Source organism: Sebastes umbrosus, chromosome 18, assembly GCF_015220745.1.
Source record: "Sebastes umbrosus isolate fSebUmb1 chromosome 18, fSebUmb1.pri, whole genome shotgun sequence".
Classification (NCBI taxonomy): domain Eukaryota; kingdom Metazoa; phylum Chordata; class Actinopteri; order Perciformes; family Sebastidae; genus Sebastes; species Sebastes umbrosus.
The window spans coordinates 15810851-15830227 of NC_051286.1; the positions used below are offsets into that span (position 1 = coordinate 15810851).

General features: G+C 40.9%; 1 protein-coding gene across 2 annotated transcripts; it reads left to right on the forward strand.

Moving 5' to 3' along the window:
• The first annotated feature begins 882 nt into the window (after positions 1–882).
• sec63 (SEC63 homolog, protein translocation regulator) lies at positions 883–18815 on the forward strand. 2 transcript variants are annotated; one of them, XM_037750812.1, is made up of 20 exons: positions 883–1234; positions 3411–3510; positions 4858–4972; positions 5236–5348; positions 5496–5557; positions 5872–5930; positions 6067–6117; positions 6226–6334; positions 7683–7777; positions 7893–8025; positions 9533–9625; positions 9730–9875; positions 9975–10122; positions 11431–11513; positions 11851–11919; positions 12068–12223; positions 12365–12544; positions 12753–12953; positions 14936–15040; positions 16295–18815. In XM_037750812.1, exons 1-20 carry the CDS (start codon positions 1111–1113, stop codon positions 16430–16432), a joined length of 2280 nt encoding a protein of 759 aa, XP_037606740.1. In that variant the 5' UTR covers positions 883–1110; the 3' UTR covers positions 16433–18815. The 2 variants fall into 2 exon arrangements, with proteins under 2 accessions (XP_037606740.1, XP_037606742.1); XM_037750814.1 differs by having other exon boundaries at positions 885–1234; positions 12071–12223.
• The last annotated feature ends 562 nt before the right edge of the window (positions 18816–19377 follow it).

Sequence of the window (19377 nt, forward strand, 5' to 3'; positions counted from 1 at the left end):
TTCTCGTAATATTACGACTGTTTTTTTCTCGTAAAGTTATGACTTTATTCTCGTAATATTACGACTTTTTTTTCTCGTAAAGTTATGACTTTATCTCGTAATATTACAACTTTTTTTTCTCGTAAAGTTATGACTTTATCTTGTAATAGTACGACTTTTTTCTCATAAAGTTATGACTTTATCTCGTAATATTACAACTTTTTTTTCTCGTAAAGTTATGACTTTATACTCGTAATATTACAACTTTTTTCTCGTAAAGTTATGACTTTATTCTCGTAATATTACGACTGTTTTTTTCTCGTAAAGTTATGACTTTATCTTGTAATAGTACGACTTTTTTCTCATAAAGTTATGACTTTATCTCGTAATATTACAACTTTTTTTTCTCGTAAAGTTATGACTTTATCTCGTAATATTACGACTGTTTTTTTCTCGTAAAGTTATGACTTTATCTCGTAATATTACGACTGTTTTTTTCTCGTAAAGTTATGACTTTATACTCGTAATATTACAACTTTTTTTTCTCGTAAAGTTATGACTTCATCTCGTAATATTACAACTTTTTTCTCGTAAAGTTATGACTTTATTCTCGTAATATTACAACTTTTTTTCTTGTAAAGTAATGACTTTATTCTGGAAATCTCCGATTATTTTTGACCCTAATACTCCGTCGTACATTTGCACTTTGGCCCTCACTGCATTAGACTTCTATACTATATACTTAGACTATAAACTGTGTTAACTTCATCACAATGCTCAAATGTTTTGCGGCTCCAGACAGATTTAGATTACTGTATTTTTTTGCCTAAAATGTCTCTTGACAGTAAAGGTTGCTGACCCCTGACATAATCTCCATGTCACACCACTAGGGGTCAGTAGCGTCTCCAGAAAAAGCTTCCAACTCAAACCAGCAGCAAAGAAGAAGAAATGTCCCCATTGCGCATGCGTACACCACGTACACCGATGCTGATCAGAGCTGCTGGTCTTCTTGGCTGCTGGCTAAGCTAACGTTGTCTGTCACAGTCGCACACATTGGGGCTTAGCAGGGGGAGGAAGGAGAAGAAGAAGAAGAAGAAGGGCCACAAGACCCACAAGCCGCCTGCTACGACAATGGCCGGGCAGCAGTTCCAGTACGATGACAGCGGCAACACCTTCTTCTATTTCCTCACGTCCTTCGTGGGACTTATTGTGATCCCGGCCACATATTACCTCTGGCCCCGGGATCAGAATGCTGGTAAGGCCTCAATGTCTGCTGCTAACTTCAGCTAACTCACAACCACAGGAGAGTTCAGCTTGTAAACCAAGCTGTGTTAATCTAACTAGCTGCTAAAGATGCAGAGATGTAACCCAATGTGACATTAACTTGTGAATGTAAGCTAGCAAAACGTTACACAGACATGTTTACCCCTGTTTCTTGTACTGTTTAGAGTTCAGCAGCACACCAGCTCTACCTATTACACACCCCACTAGTTATCTCTCACTAACTTCACATATTGAGTCAGTTATTGTCTTCTTCAGTGGGTTAAAGTGAAGCTAAGTGCAGGCTAGTTAAAGCTAACTAAAAGCCAGAGTCACTCTCCTCAGCTTCTCAAAACTTGCCTTTGTGATGCTTTATTGACCTTATCTCAGATATATCCTTATCTTAGTACAGCTATCTTGTTTGTCAACAACAGAGCATATCTAACATGTAATATGTGTCTACTGGGACTAGTTAAATGTCACCATGCTTGTAACCACTTCTGTTAATCTAGCTTGCTACTCTAGATGCAGTGACCTATAACCCAATGTGACATTAACTTGTGATCATAACATCTTGTACTGTTCAGCAGCACAGTGTTAACACAAGTTACCACCACACCAGCTTTACCTATTGTTATAAATCTCACTAGTTATCTCTCTCAAACTTCACATATACAGTGAGTTATTGCCTTCTTCAGTGGGTCAAAGTGAAGCTAAGTGCTAACTAAAAGCCAGAGTCACTCTCCTCAGGTTCTCAAAGCTTGCCTTTGTGATGCTTTATTGACCTTATCCCAGATATATCCTTATCTTAGTACAGCTATCTTGTTTGTCAACACATATCTAACACTGGTTATGTATATATATGTGCTAGCAAGCTTTACACAGCTGGTCTAACTTGTGATCATAATATCTTGTACTGTTCAGCAGCACAGTGTTTAACACAAGTTACCACCACACCAGCTTTACATATTATACTAGTTATCTCTCACAAACTTCACATATCCAGTCAGTTATTGCCTTCTTCAGTGGGTTAAAATGAAGCTAAGTGCCTGCTAGTTAAAGCTACCCAAAGGCCAGAGTCACTCTCCTCAGGTTCTTAAGCTTGCTTTTGTGTGGCTTTATTGACCTTATCTCAGATATACCCTTATCTTAGTACAGCTATCTGTTTGTCAACAACAGAAAACATATCTAACATGTAATATGTGCTAGCAAGCTTTACACAGCTGGTCTACTGGGACTAGTTAAATGACAAGTCACCATGCCAACAGTTATTGTATTGATATGTTGATTTAATCTGGAGCTCCAAAGAAATCAGCCGACCCAATGTTACATTAACTTGTGATCATAATATCTTGTACTGTTCAGAGTTCAGCAGCACAGTGTTTAATACAAGTTACCACCACACCAGCTTTACATATTATCACCATCCCACTAGTTATCTTCAGTAACTTCACATATCCAGTCAGTTATTGTCTTCTTCAGTGGGTCAAAATGAAGCTAAGTGCAGGCTAGTTAAAGCTAACTAAAAGCCAGAGTCACTCTCCTCAGCTTCTCAAGCTTGCTTTTGTGGCTTTATTGACCTTATCCCAGATATACCCTTATCTTAGTACAGCTATCTTGTTTGTCAACAACTGAGCATATCTAATATGTGCTAGCAAGCTTTACGCAGCTGGTCTACTGGGACTAGTTAAATGACAAGTCACCATGCCAGCAGTTATTGATATGTTGATTTAATGCTACATGTTGTATTGTAAGTTATCCTAGTTAGCATCATGGCATTAACAATTAAGAAATTCATACACATTTCTGAACTTATTTCAAGCTGAATGAAGCAAACATCTCCCTGCTTGACTAACATATCCATTTATGTTTTCAATGAAAATATCACTCACCCCTGATTTAGATTAGTCAAGTCAAATTTATTTCTATAGCACATTTAAAACAACATGAGCTGTGCTTTGAAAGACTCCGTAGAGGGAGCAGATCTGATGTGGAGAGGCAGTTTGTTCCACAGACTAGGGCCCGTAACTGATTAACTTCAAGCACCAGTGATCATACCCAAATTTGCTGTGGCATTATCAGTATTCATTGCCACTGGTTTGATGGTATTAATGTGTCCATAATCTCTCTCTCTCTCTCTCTCTCTCTCTCTGTCCATTTTTTCTTTCCAGAACAACTGCGTCTGAAGAGCCTGAGGAGGGTACATGGCAGGTGTCTGTGGTACCGGCTCAGGCTGATGAAGTCACAGCAGAGCATTGTCCCAACACTAAAGTGAGTCCAATAATTTGTGTTTTTTGTTGTGTAAATAAATAAATATGATTCTTTAAATTCAAGGAGGGTGATTTCTGTGGATTTGAGTTGATTATACTTTTGAATTATTCACTGCCGGTAGTTATTTATGGAACCATGTTATGTGTCTTGACATATGATTGGCCATAACTAGCTCGGCAGTGTGATACCAGGTTTGTTTCCTTGGTTTGTTTGCTCCCTTTTCCTTTTGTTGCTGAATGTCACATCACCTCTGTTGTTTGGGCGTGACTTTGCCTGAGCTGTTTGCATTGAGAAAGCGCACACATCCTTCCATCATCTCTGGTTCCTGATATCTTACTGGTTCACTCACTGTGTGTTTTCCAGCTGGACAGAGATGTTGTCACTGTTGTGTGTGAAGATGTGCCACGTTGTCCGTTAGCGTAGGCAGACTCAAGATTACAGTATATGCTCTTGTATCGGGTCATTTTTTACACAAAGTTCGGCTTGTGTTGTTTTCACGTGTAAACTCTCAGTGGTGTCGGTGTAAACATCACGTTGCACTGTTTAACATTTCTCTTAACATGATGCTGTTTTTCTCAGTGTTGTTTATTCATTCTGCATGTGTGGGTTAATGGGAAGATGGGTGTACAAGTGCGGTTCAGCGTCTCACTCATTTGCCTCCAGTGTTTCTGCGAGTATCTCCTCTTTGTTCTGCCTCCTCAGCTGCCTGTTTCCCTTCATCACACATCCACTTTCTACTCCTGTTCTGTCACGAGACCTACGTCCTTGTTTTTACTCTCAAAATTCATAAATTCTTTATTATTTGGATGGTTGCGACTGACGCTGGTGAAAGCAGGTTTATTAAGTGGAATGAATCAGCCTTTCTCCCAAAAATCTCAGTATCTTGTTTCCTCTTCACAACTGTATCATAACGATGGTGTTTATTATAGGAATCCATCATGTATTTTTTTTCACTTTGAGCCACCCAGACAACTCAGGCCAGCGAGCGGTCGTCATGGCAACAGATGCTGCAGAGCAGGCCATAGGGTTTTGCCATTGTCATGGAAACAAGTTACACTTCCATGCATAACCAAACAACAACAATGTCAGAACCTGTCCTGCCATTCTGCTTGTATGCAGTAGATTAAGCTTTCTGTAGTCTTTCTAATGACCTTTTAAATGAAAGCCAGTTTGCATTGCAGATTGCTTCTGCACACAATATCATAACTTCAAACACTTAGAATTCTTGCCAGCCGCCGTGTGAAAGTGTCTCATAAAAACGAGACGGGCCTGATGTTGTCTCCAGGGAGCACAGACGTTTGTGTGTGACATCTTTTTTTCTTCTTGTTTGTGTGTTGCTGTTTTCAGGAAAGCAGCCTTGTTATTTGGCTGGGCTGTGTTCCTGCTACTAGCCTACAAGGTGTCCAAGCTGGACAGAGAGTACCAGGAGTATAATCCATATGAAGTCCTCAACTTGGACCCGGTAAACACACACACACACACACACACACACACAAACATAAAGTCTGCTGTATTCTACAGAGCCTCTGAAGTCCCTAAAGACACTTTTTATCTTATGCGCACAAGATATTAGACCCATAACTTGTCTAAGATAAAACACAAGATAAAAATAAAAATCTTTCAGGACTTTTGAGACTCAATAGTATTGTTTATTTGTTTTATCTTTCTGTTAATTACACTATATGTGGTGTGGTAAGGAGTTTGTAAGTATATTTCTGTTTCCAGGGTGCATCACTGTCAGAAATCAAGAAGCAATACCGTGTACTGTCGCTCAAGTACCATCCCGACAAAGGTGGAGATGAGGCCACATTCATGAGAATTGCCAAAGCCTATGCTGCGTAAGTGTTATTCAGGTCTTGACTTTGTAAGCCAGACAGCAAGACTGCATCTGCATAATCAATAAGCAGATGAATCAATAGAAAGCCCAGACTTTTTTAGGAGATTTATTCATTTACTTCTTACTTATCTTTTTTTTTTCTCCATAGTCTGACCAATGAACAATCGCGACAAAACTGGGAAATATACGGTAACCCGGATGGTCCGGGAGGTGAGTGAAGCTAACCTAAATCCCACACGTTTGCATTTTGTATGTGTTGCCCTGCCACACCTTCTGTGCTCGATGCCGGTGAGTCAGCGTCTCGTAATCATGAACGTGTTACAATGGAAGATGAATTGAAACACGGCAGCCCAGTCATTCCAGTGAGAGCTGAGCATATCATGAAGATATGTCTCCCACTTTCACACACACACTTCTACTGCGGGTTTTAAAACTGCACGCTCACTGGGCTCCAAATTAAAAAGAGATATTCTTGAACAGATTTTTCAATTCTCTTCCATTGCCTCTTCTGTTTCCCTTTCTAGCCACCAGCTTTGGTATTGCCCTGCCAGCCTGGATTGTTGACCAGAAGAACTCAATGCTGGTATATATTCATTGATATTAGTAGTTATAATTAATAAATCTACCTTCATTAGCTTGCAATGCTTTGTATTATTCTAGCAGCGAGCCAATGTCATCAATAACCCAAAGAGCGTGTTATATTTGGCTTTCTTCTGTAGGTGCTGCTGGTTTATGGACTAGCCTTTATGGTCATCCTTCCTGTTGTTGTGGTAAGTCCTCGTCATGTTCTGTGCGATAGATCGTATAAAACAGTTGCCGTCTCCCAGATCCCAGATTTCTCACTTTTTTCTTTTTTTGTTTTTCCTTCTATATCGTAGGGCACATGGTGGTACCGCTCCATCCGATACAGCGGAGACCAGATCCTCATCAACACCACCCAGCTCTTCATGCATTTCATGTACAAGACGCCCAACATGAACATGAAGCGTGAGTTTACCTACTTCTCATAATGTACAACAAGACCTTGACCAGATACGAGCACAATAAAGCTGTACAAGCAGTAAAATGGGGATACAGTGTTCATGTAGTTAGTATGGTTTTGGGTTGGGAAACAGTTATGTTAAGCAAAGGATTCAGCTGTCAACAGAAGTTAACTACATACAGTATATATACACCGATCAGCCATAACATTAAGACCATTGACGGGTGAAGTGAATAACATTGATTATCTCGTTACAATAGCACCTGGCAGTGGGTGGGATATATTAGACAGCAAGTGAACATTTTGAACTTTGAACTTTGTGTTGGAAGCAGAAAAAATGGGCAAGCGTAAGGATGTGAGCGACTTTGACAAGGGCAAAACTGTGATGTCTAGACGACCGGGTCAGAGCATCTCCAAAACTGCAGCTCTTGTGGGATGTTCCCTGTCTGCATTGGTCAGGACCTACCAAAAAGTGGTCCAAGGAAGGAAAACCGGTGAACTGGCAACAGGGTCAGACCCGAGGCTCATTGATGCACGTGGGGAGCGAAGGCTGGCCCGTGTTGTCCGATCCAATAGAAGAGCTACTGGAGCTCACATTGCTGAAAAAGTTAATGCTGGTTCCGATAGGAAGGTCTCAGAACACACAGTGCATTGCAGTTTGTTGCGTATGGGGTTGCGTAGCCGCAGACCGGTCAGGGTGCCCATGCTGTCCTAATGTTATGGCTGATCAGTGTGTATATATATATATCATAAATTGTCATTTTGCACTGATGACCGATCTAAGAACTATAATTGACAGCATACACAAACATTTTTGTAACCGTTCTTTCACGGAACATTTCAATTCAATTGTATGTTCATGATAAAAACATTGACTATTAAATAACCAATATTTAAATATTAAATATTAAATACCAAGTTACAGGACCTTCTCTCACTCAGAAAGCTGTGGTTGTTCCTCCACTGATTATTTTGGACTTGCCGGTGTTACAATTTGCAAGCTTTATGTATGCTTCCACACCGACAACATGATGTCTGTGGCTGTACTCTGTGCCATACCTGCCGCTGTGTGTGCGACGTGCATGTCGTGCACGTGTGTGGCTGTGACGTTACTGTCTGCGCCGCTGTCTCCGTGATGTCAAACCATCATGCGGCACATGTGTGAGACTGAAAGATCAGGGCATCTCTGATTTTAACTCGCTGCGTTTATATTTTTTCTGCAACGATTAATACATCAGTCAAAACAAGCTCGACTTCCACCTAACAGAACAGGTTTATGAATCTCATTTTCCTGTCATCTTTTCTTTCTTTTTTTTTTGACTAATTCTGATTTTCACCAACTTTTCCCTCCAGGGTTAGCCATGGTGTTGACAGCAGCGTTCGAGTTTGACCCTCGCAGCAATAAAGACGCCACCATACGACCAACAGACAACATCGAAGTGCCACAGGTAATGACAACTTCATCAGACTCTCAAAAGTTTTGTGCCTGTCTGTGAGGAGTAGTTCACAGCAGATTAACCTCAAGTGTGTTTCATAATCAACCTCTCCTGGTTTGTCTTGCAGTTGATCCGCGAGTTGGGGAATATCAACGTGAAGAAGAAGGAGCCTCCATTCTGCTATCCTTACAGTTTGAAGGCCAGGGTCTTAGTGCTTGCCCACCTGGCACGCATGGATGTATCAGAAGAGTTGGAGGAAGGTAGGACACTAAAATACAAATAGGCCTTTGCACACAAAGTCTGTGTTTTTTTAAATAGTTATGCACAGAAACCTTGCACACTAAGTCCAATTCATTCTATTATTCCTTTTGTATGGATTTGATGTGTAAAGGCCGTAAGAAGTATAGACATATTATGTTTTTACTATTCAATGAGGCATTACTATTGCTGTTCTAAAAACAACTCTTAAGAGGGCTGATAAATGAAGTTTCTTATTTCATATGTTCACATAAGAACACAGTGAGTTAGCGTGTGTAGCTTCAGGTCAGCCTTCTCTAAAGCAACACCAGTGGTCTGGAACTGGTTCTTTACAGTTCCAAAAATGGGAAATAAAAACAGCCGCACCAGCTGTTAGAGGTGAAGTCACAAGATTTCCTCATGAATATACACAACCCTCCCCCTGTTTATATGTGTACACTCCTACACACAGAGGTAAGGTCACATACTCAACTAGAACAAGCTGTTTAGAGTAGTTTTAGTAGTTTTTCCAGCTGTTTGTGAACCGTAAAGAACACAACCTTAGAAAGCTGTGCCTTTTTTGGCTGAGTCTGCCTCAGTTTCTTAATGAACCGAAAATATTGTTACACCTCTCAACGGGTGGGCTGGCAGGCCGGCGATGTCGGCAGCCCACCCGACCCGTCTTGAAACACGGGACCACGTCTCGTTTACCATGCTTTGTGAGTGTGACTTTTTTGCCGTGTCATCACCATTCATATCTATACGACCAGTGTGTTTATGATTTAATTGTTCGCTAGAGCACAGTGGTGGAAGAAGTACTCGGATCTTTTAATTCGACTAGTAATACCAGTGTAAAAAATATGGTTACAGGTAAAAGTCCTGCATTCAAACTGTTACTTAAGTAGAAGTGTAACAGTATTAGCATTAAAATATACTTAAAGTAATAATTAATAATAATTATATACTACGTAATAATACACCATTTGTCGATTTTTATATTTTTTATAAAGAATCTCTAGCTAGTAACTAAAATTGTCAAATAAATGTATTGAAGTAAAAAGTACAATATTTCCCTCTGAGATGTAGTGGAGTAGAAGTATAACATTACGTAAAATGGAAATACTCAAGTAAAGTACAAGTACCTCAAAATTGTAAGTACAGTACTTGAGTAGCCTAAATGTACTTGATTACATTCCACCACTGTTAGAGCACAAAATTGTTTACAATAGCACAAAGTTCTTCGTAGATCCAGCCCCTTAATTTTGCTCTCAAAGTGTACCAGATTGATGCATTTAATTTTAAAATGTACAAAATGTTCTTCCGGGCCCCCCATAGAGGGTCTAAGGTCCACCCAACACTGTCTCACAAAATCCTGTGGGAAACACTGGGAATGGATTTAATGAAATTTTGAAGAAGAGGACAATTTCAGGCCATTATCTGCATAATAATACTCTTCTAATCTTTTCTTAAGGTCATGAACTTGTTATTTAGAACATGGTATATGTGTGTGTGTGTGTGTTTGGGTTTCAGATCAGAGGTTTGTGGTGAGGAAGAGTCCAGCTCTCCTCCAGGAGATGATCAACGTGGGCTGTCAGCTCACCATGATGGCCAACAGCAGAGGAGGTACACACACACACACACGCACACACACAGTTATAACTTTGAATAAAATTCTCACAAGTCTCAACCCACATAACGTCTTTGATAATTGTGCCCATTGCCTCCAGGTTTCCATGCTCCTCGACTGGTAACCATAGAGAACTGTATGAAGCTGACCCAAATGATAGTGCAGGGTCTGCAGGAGTCAAAGTCACCACTGTTACAGCTGCCCCACTTTGAGGAGGAGCACCTTCGCTACTGCGTCTCTAAGAAGGTATGACTGCAGAGTGTCTGTACAGTACATGCACACAAGATGAAGAAACGTTTTGGTTGTGCAATGGATCAACGGTTAATTTGCCCTCTCCTCTTTTAGTATAAAGTTCGGAGCCTCCAGGACCTGGTGAGTCTCAAGGACTCCGACAGACGCAGCATGCTGCGTTTCCTGGGGGAGGAGAAGTACGATGAGGTCATATCTGTGCTGGGCAGCTTCCCTCACATCGCCATGGACACCAAACTGCAGGGTCGGTCCTAAAATACACACATACAAACACACTTTGTTTGGCCACCAGCCGACCTGTGACACGTCTGCGGCCTAAAACGCTTCCATGTGCAGTCGGTTAAATCCATCTTAGTCTTTGTCACTTTAGCTGAAGATACTTCACCTAAGTATGATTGTTGTCATTATAGATAGTAGGGCCGAGACGATACGCTCATCTCCCGATTCGATACTACCCCGATACTTGGGTGTGTCGATGTATTGTTATTTTGAAGTATTGCGATTCAATAAGACAATTCATTTGGATTTTTGGTAACTTTTTTTAACACTAGACCATGGGGAAAAAGTTGAATCATACACTTTTAGGGACTTTTACTTTGGAAAATGTCCAAATTGATACAGTAAAAAGGTTTGATTTTTAGCATTTATGTAGTCAGAGAAGTCAAATATATCAGTCACTGTCACAAATTATTTATTAAATCTTTTTCCAGCAATGTAAAAAATCAAAGAATGAAGACATGTCTCTCACAAATTAGTGATATTTTCTTTTTAATTTATAAGGGACATGTAATGTTTTATACTTATGTTAAATATAATCAAATTAATCTTATTTCCTTATGCATTTTGTATACTCTTTGTTAAGGCCTTACTTTCAAAACCGGGCGTAGTCGCTCTTTCTACATTCATGTTCAGCTCGATCGGGGCCGTTTGAATGCATTTAACATAAATGTCAGTATATGGGTGCGCTACAGTTATAGCATCGGCTGATTTGACCACAGAGATGAGAGTGACGGCTGGCTTGACCGCACGTTACTGCTAATGATAACGTTACCTGTCCATGACAGAGTTAGCATGTAGCTTTAGCCATGATGCCTGGCTCCGTTTTTCTGGGCAATGTGTGAAAACCAAAGACTTCCTTCTACCTCCACATGCACTCAGTTGAAGGAGTTCAATCGATTCTGGCATTAAAAAAAATTGATTTCAAAATTGTAAAAAATAAAAAAATACATAGGTGAGTAAATTTCTTTCCCAGCCCTAATAGATAGGGCGGTGCTACTCAACTATGGAGTACATTGAAGGTAGCATTGATATGTAGAGAGAGGCGCATAACACCCTTTTGAGCAACGCTTTAGCAATAACTGATCAAAAAGAGGTAGTGAAATCGTTATGAGCTGCATGGATAAGCATGAGTGCAGTTTCTTCGGAAATGAATCAGATAAACTAAAAAGAAAAAGTGACATAGTCTAGCTTGCATAGTGTAACTGTTCAGATTCAGCACTCAAACTCTTGGATATTGAAAGTTATATTTCTTTCTCTCCCTGTGTCTTTGCAGTCCTTGATGATGAAGACAGCAATAACATCACAGCAGGCTCTATTGTCACAGTAACGGTCACCTTAACCAGAAAACGGATGCAGGTAAGGAATGACTGCCTTTAGTTAAACACTAACGTTATCCAACATATTAATGGATTACTAGAAAGCAACATTTGCAAATCCAGTTGATTTCTTTGTTGCCTTGGAGATGCACTTCCACGGATGACCACTAGAGTGTACTGTTGACTGTATAACCAACACAGCTCCCAGTGAACTGCACATGCCAAAAACTGACCATTCATTCACACATTCATGTGCAATACTTTACTGCTGTAACTGCAAATTTCCCCGCTGTGGGATTAATAAAGGATTATTTTATCTCTTATCTTATCGTATGCATTGTTGAAAAGCATAAATTAACTGTATCCTTTGTGTGTAGGAGGTGTTTGAAAAAGAGCAGGATTCATTACCGTGTCTAACAGAGGAGTCTGCCACTACAGAGGAAGCGGTAAGGATAAAACACACACAACACGTGTCAACTCAGACTTATTTCAGACAACACATAAACTCTGTTTGGGTCAGATTTAGCCATGATTAAAAGCTTAATGCTAAGAAATCATGTAGTGTTTAACTAACCTTATTTTGTCTGTGTAAAGCAGGGCGACACGAGTAAAACCAAAACAAAAGTTTGGCAGAACAAGAGTAAAGCGACTAAGAAGACAGCCAAGTCCAAGAAGAAAAAATTAACCAAGAAGAAGGCCACTCCTGCGCCTGCTAAAGCCAAGCAGGCCAACGGCAACGTGGCAGGAAATGTACGTGTCCAATCGCAGCCGAGTTAAAGCTGCTTGGTGATTTTTATACACATTTAACTGTATTAATTTGTCATGTGATTTTTTTTTTAAAAACAACGCCGCATACATTATAAATTCTTGTTCTCGATGTTGATGTCTCAGGAAATCGTAGCAGCACCAGCAGTAGCTGCAGTCGTGAAGGAGGAGGAGGAGGAGGCCTCAGACAAGGGCAGCGAGTCGGAAGAGGGCGAAGCCACCAAGGACTCTCCCAGCGAGAGAGACGAAGACAGCGACAAACAAAGCGACACGGAGGTGGACGAGATGGCTGGCGACGATGAAGAGGTCAGACAACTTTTAAAATGGCATATGGTGAAAATATCAGTCAGTACTGTGTGTTTCACTCCTTATAAATTCCACACCTGGAAGCATAAAACTGCAGCGCTCAGTCCCTGATATCCTAGTCAAGCTAATGAATGTAAAGGAAAAGGAAAACACTGCTCGTACCTGAACCCAACCTAACCCTCCACTCTTCCACACCTCACCCCGTCAGGAGTGGGAGGCGTTGCAGCAAAGCATCCAGCGGCGAGAGCGGGCTCTGCTAGAGACCAAGTCAAAGGTGACGCACCCCGTCTACAGCATCTACTTCCCCGAGGAGAAGCACGAGTGGTGGTGGCTCTACATCGCCGACCGCAGAGATCAGACCCTCGTCTCCATGCCCTACCACGTCTGCACGCTAAAAGACACAGAAGAGGTGAGTTTGTGTTTTTGTTTATGTATGGGCAAATATACCTTTTGAGTTTTGATAACACACATGAGGGAAATGTATGCCTGTACAGTACGACTCTGTCAAGATTTTTATGCCTCAGTGCTGGTGACCGTCGTGGTCGGAGGCATTACGTTTTCGGGTTGTCCGTCCGTCCGACTTGTGAACGAGATATCTCAGGAACACCCTAGAGGGAATTTCTTCAAATGTGGCACAAACATCCACTTGGACTCAAGGATGAGCTGATTAGATTTTGTTCATCACAGGTCAAAGGTCAGGGTCACTGTGACCCCATGTCCGTCCCATTTTTGTGAAAGCGATATCTCAGAAAAGCGCTGAAAGAAAAGAGCCGAACTGAGCGTGGCATAGACGTTTTACGGGTAGTAACGTTACTACCAGCGCCTGCGACGGTTAAAAGAAGGGAAAATATATTTTTCAAAAATCAAAAATCATGGCCTGTCCCTAGTCAAAGATCACTGTGACCTCACAAAACTATTTTTTTTAGCCATAACGCAACAATTCATATGCTAATTATGACAATTTTACTCAAATTTCTAAGAGGATAAACTTGACTGGTTGGCGGAGGCACAGAACTGCGAGGCGGAAATTATAGTTTGATTTATTTTCTGGTATATGAAATGGCATAAAATTGGCCCCTCAAGGGCCATGATATTTTCTGAGAGCCCAAGGTGACATTTTTAAATTACAAACAGACAAAAACCAAAATGTATTCAATTTAATATGATATTAAACTGATAAAAAGCAGAAAAAAACTCAGATTTGAGAAGCTGGAACCAGCAAACATCTGGCATTTATTCTTGATAAATCGGTTTAACCACTAATTGATTATCAAAATTATAGTCAATCGGTTTCCCTCCATTGTATTATAAAGTCAGGGTTATGTATTGTGACTTATGCTATAATCCGTCTGGAGTAGAAAAGTCTTAATAAGTTAAAGTGTGTGTGTGTGTTCACGTTTCATGTTTCCCGTGCACCGTAGCCCCATCACACATCCTGTTGCTAGGCAACCCTTTGCACTTGTGTCGTTATTTCCTCAGAGAAGTACGTGCATATATATGTGTGTGTGTGTTTATTTTGCACCTCTGATCCTGGTGTTCTCCAGCAACAATAAGGCCCTGACAGCGAGGTAAAAGCTTAATGGGGCCCTGTGTAAGTCTGCATGACCAGCTGTCCCCCGCTCTGAAGGAATGTAATGGCGAGAGGTGATCCGCCCATGCATAACGGTTCACTGTCTAGCAATCAATTAGTCTGTCACCTCAACAATTCGTCCTGTTTGTTAGTGTTGTGCCGCTGCTTATACGTTGCGTGACTTTTTGGGGAAGGGCAGGAGATCCGCTTTCATCAACAAGGGGACGGCAGCAAATTGCTGCCGTGTTCACGGCTCATTCTCCGCTCACCCGCTGCATAATAATTGGCCTCATTGTGCTGATAATTAGATGTTTGCCATATGTAATTGCACGACATGGTAATCACAGCCTGAGGTAATGCTGGTCTAATATTTACAGTTGGACCCCATCATCATGTCAAGTCAATTTTATTTATACATCACAAATCACAAATTTGCCTCAAGGGGCTTTAAAATCTGTACAGCGTTGGCCTTTACCTACCGCACTCTGTCCCTCTGCAGCTCGATGAGTGTGCGTCAATGGCAGATTGTATTTTTAATAAGTTTATAATATTCAGCAGAGTCTTTTTCAGGTTTGCCTCCTTCCATTGCGTCGGTGCTGTCTTCTTAACCGCTGATAACGTCCACCTTGTTTCTTTATGTGGCGGCAATTTAATTTTTTTAACATCAGCCGTAACAATCCAGCCACAGTGTAGCGTCGCCACATGCGTCACTGTAACACTTAACACATCGAGCAATCATGCCCTCAGACGCACAGTTATGCGACTGCGCCTGGAGTGCTCCTGTGATTAGATTTGACAGCTGTTTGTGTTTTGTTCCCCAGGTGGAGCTGAAGTTTCCAGCCCCCTCTAAAACAGGCAACTACCAATATTCTGTCATCCTCCGTTCCGATTCCTACCTGGGACTGGACCAGATCAAACCACTCAAGGTGACAAGAACGAAAGCTGTGTGTGTGTGTGTGTGTGTGCAAATGTGTGTGTGCAAATGTGTGTGTGTGATTGCTTGGAGGACGCCTGCCGCTGTCCAAAACAGTTTGCCTGCTAAATCGGCTGAGACAATAGACCCACCGGCGGCCACGGCCAAAATGTACCAGCAGCTCGCAGAACAATGGTGTTAATTGATGCCAAGCTGTTGGGAATTAGGGGATCTGTTACAAGCCAAACAGAGCATGAATTGTACTGTTATTTATTTATTTATTTATTTAAACACCTGATAGACATTAAGATAATGTGCTCTTACGGTGTGATGTCGCTGTAATAGGTCAAGAAATCGATGAGGTTCAGAGATAATGAGAATTTATCTTAATACTGTGTCTTTAAATGCTATTTGTAAGGTTGGACACAGCACATAAAAGGTACAGTATGTAAATTAATTTAGACAATGTGACTCTACATGGTCTCTGTTGCACATCCAGTTTGCAGTTTATAATGAGATTTTCATTCAGTGTAATTTAAATCTACGAAACATTGCAGCTTTATTTGTAAAACTAGTTGAAATAAGTAATTCTGTATACCATAAAACTATTGTTACGTTGCCCGCAGCGGGTTTAAGTTTTGAAATTTGGCACACAACTTCTCACACTCAACTAGGTAGCTGTCCCGAATACCATTTTTTTGTGCTTCAAAGCTTCGGTGAGAAATATTCGAAGGTATTTTGAAGCTTTGCGGTGCTGTGCGAATGAATAATGTTGTGGGATTATTCCTTATTTCATGGGCTATTTTGGGATCTATATATTATTATTACTGATTTTATTATTTCTATTGATTTTATGTTGTGCTTTAATTCAGTGCTCCATTACTTTTGGACTTGTTAATGTCAACAGCTAGATGGCAGTAAAACCTGATTCTTTTTTTAGCCTCTGTTTCATCAATTACACTTAGTTAAAAACGCTGCTTTCACACCTTACTCTGGTTTTCAGTTTGTATGACTTCATGTTTACACTCTCGGTTCGTTTGTAAAAAAAAAAAGCCAGTGTGAACATGAACCAGACCGAGACTAAAAGACATCCGTGTGTCTTTTTTTTTTTTTTCCCTCTGGTGGGGAACAAATGAACCAGACCTACAGGTGTGAAAGCACCCTAAGATATTGATGAACACTGCACTCTTAATGGCCAATGACTACAGAGTTAGTGTGCCTCTGTAAAAATGTTGCCAAAACATCTAAATCTTGTTTTTCTCTCCAGCTGGAGGTCCACGAGGCCAAGGCCATGCTGGACAACCACCCGCAGTGGGACATCCCCGACACGGAGGAGGAGGACGAGGAGCAGGAGGACAGCGACGGCATCGAGGAGAGCGAAGACGACGACGAGGACAACGACTGAACGCGGATACACACACACACACACGCTCGCTCAGCCCCCTCCATGGACTGGCCACCCACCCACTCCTGACCCCACAACAGCACTCAAGAGCAGTGAACGAGGGGCAGCAAAGCTGTGCCCGCCACACACACACACACACACACACACACACACACACACACACACCAAACACACACAGAATCACTGGGGACAGTTTCTACACACAGAGCCCTCCTTCTTCTCCTCCATTTTATCTTTACATGGACTGTGACCCCGCCCCCCTCCCATTTCCCCCTTTTCTACAGAGACTTGTTCGTTCACTTTCCGTCGCTGGGCGGAAGAGAATTCTGTGAATACTTTACCCAGGCCCAGGTGTGTGTGAGTGGGTGTGCACGTAAGAGTGCGAGTGGATGGTGCGTGTGTTTGTAACAATGTATGTGTTTGTACAGGTATGAAAGATTGACACACTGTGGACTGGAGGACCTATTATCTGGGCTCTTTTCTTCTTTTTTCTCGAGGGGTGGAGAGGGGGGGGATGTATAACAGCTAATTCCGTTTGCAAAATTAACAAAAAACCTCCGTATGGAAAATCGTGACATCGCTCTCGCTCCTAATTTAAAAAAATAAATCACTCGGCACCGATGTTTTCCACACCAATGATACTTTCTATTGTACACTTAAAACTGCAGACGTGTGAGCTTTAGCCCTATTCGTCGGGGGATAACACATAAACCATAAGGACGTTTGCTCCTTTCAGCGCATGGGGGGCACAGTTGAGTCTTGTCAGGTTTTTTTTTTTTTTTTATTTTATTTTCCGCTGTCAAACCAGCCAGTCACTTGTATGTACTTGTACTCACTGTATGTTTAAGGAGATGTCTATACAGGTAGACACTGTCAAACTGTTTTTTCTGAAAGAGGTCGAAAGCAGGTGGATCTTGAAATGAATTGACCTCACGTATAATGGGGGGAAAATGGCAAAACTTGCAGTGTTAAGATTTGTTTGAATTATTGAGTACTCTTCTTGTCCATATACTACATACAAGTTTTGAGTTTTCAGTCTTTTTAAGGGGCTCAGATACTGATATATATATATATAGATATACATACTTGTGGCTTTTCAGAGAAGTGACTTCCTTTTCTCTTCATCCTTTTTTTTTTTTTTTTCCTTTTACAATTGTAGCACATTCCAGTGTATACTCGGTGTCCGAAAAGGCCTTATGAATACAACTGAAATACCACAACGTTACAAGTCCTTGGGTGCTATGCATCAGTGGTTTCTTGGGAGAGCAGAGGAAAAAAAAGTTTCTTTTGTGTTTTGTAACAGTTTTTTCTTTTGTTTTTAAGTTAGTGTCTCCATAGTAACCTATAGCTCCTGAGTCATGGAGTACATATCACTGATCTCTGATCTGAAGAGGATTAGCAGTCGTACGTGACATATGACCGGCCCTGCGTTAAAGGGATCGGAGTATGAGGTCCCTGACACGCAACGCACTCATGATCTGAAAAGTGTCTCAAACAAAAAAACCTGTTGAAAGTAACTTTTAGTGTAAGACTTGGCATATTCTGTCCAGCACCTTTAGTCAGAATGACCTCTGTTTTGAAATTACAACTGCCATTTCAGATGGAGTTTTTTTCCCCTACCACATCTCCTCAAGGATTTTCGTTTCAATTTTTCTGTTTGAGGAATACAGAGCAGTTGTGGCTAACAAAGAGGAACCCACTTTCATTTAAAATTAGTTTTTGTTGTTGTTATATTATAACAAATGTAACTCATTGTCTTGTTTTGTTCCAATCTAACCTTGTTTTTTTGGGGTTTTTTTTACATCTGTTAGACTCATGAGTGCAAAAAAGAAAAAGAAAATCAGAGCTTCCTCGTGTAGCTCTGCGGGCTCTCACTGTATGTCGACGACTTGACAGTGTTTAACAGAAATGACTAATCTTTCATCATGACTTTCCACACTTAGTTAAAAGTTTCTACTGGTATATACTAGTGTGTTATGTTAGTGCAGGAGAGGGATAAAGGTATGAATATCTCTGGGCACGCTCTCTCTCGACACACTCGACACAAAACTCACATGCGCTCACTCTTCCCTCCCGTAATTGCGTTCAAAGCCGGTTAACATTGTACTCTGAGTATTTATCGCTCTGCAATAGAATGTAGCATCAGTGATTTACGCTGTGTGGAGAAAAAAAACAAAAAACACTGCAGTGAGGTTAAATACGACACCATCTCTTCCCATGACAGACCTTGTCCAGGCGACTGGCCGGCAGGCCGCCTCAGTTTGGACAAACTACCCCCAATGACTATCTATCTGCCACTTTTGTTTACAAAGGAACTGTCATTGTAAATGGAAAAATATATTATTTGTATTTAAAATCATTTCAAATAAAAACTTTTAAATGAGATGGTGTCATTATTTCCCCCTGTATACTGTAGTCATGTTATTTTCTTTTTTTGTTAATTAATTAATTGCAAACTTGTTTGGGAGCTTAAACCACATTATCAACTAAGGTGAGTCCTGCATTATATCCAATATTGTGCCTCTATCAAACTCTAATTATTCTGCTTCATTGTGCTCAGGTGGTGTATATATTCCTGTGGTGGGATTAGTATGGGCCCAACCGCAACGGTTATGCAGACCAGTTTCCTCATGTGATGGGAATTCCCTGTCATCAAGTTTTGCAAATGTGGTTTGCCAGTTTATCAAGAGATCTTTCCTACAGTAGATCTCTTAATGCTGGTCCAAAGAGAGGTTAAATGTAGGCCTGTGTGTCATTTTAGGCTAATAGAGTTAAAGCAACATATCTTAACTATCTGCACACCTTTACCATATAATAACTAACTAAATATCTTAATTATAAGACACAATAAATGGCAATATAATTAATGACATTATTATCTATAAAGGAGTGTTTTTGGGGGTTATCAAAAGGAGGTTGGAGGCTGAACCTCTTCAGTTTGAGAG

Excerpts from the sequence above, each read along its gene's own strand:
- sec63 (XM_037750812.1), top strand. The coding sequence starts at position 1,111 with ATGGCCGGGCAGCAGTTCCAGTACGATGACAGCGGCAACACCTTCTTC. Across the intron at positions 4,973-5,235 it reads AAGTCCTCAACTTGGACCCG|GGTGCATCACTGTCAGAAAT; the intron begins GTAAACACACAC and ends TTCTGTTTCCAG. Across the intron at positions 8,026-9,532 it reads ATCAGAAGAGTTGGAGGAAG|ATCAGAGGTTTGTGGTGAGG; the intron begins GTAGGACACTAA and ends TTTGGGTTTCAG.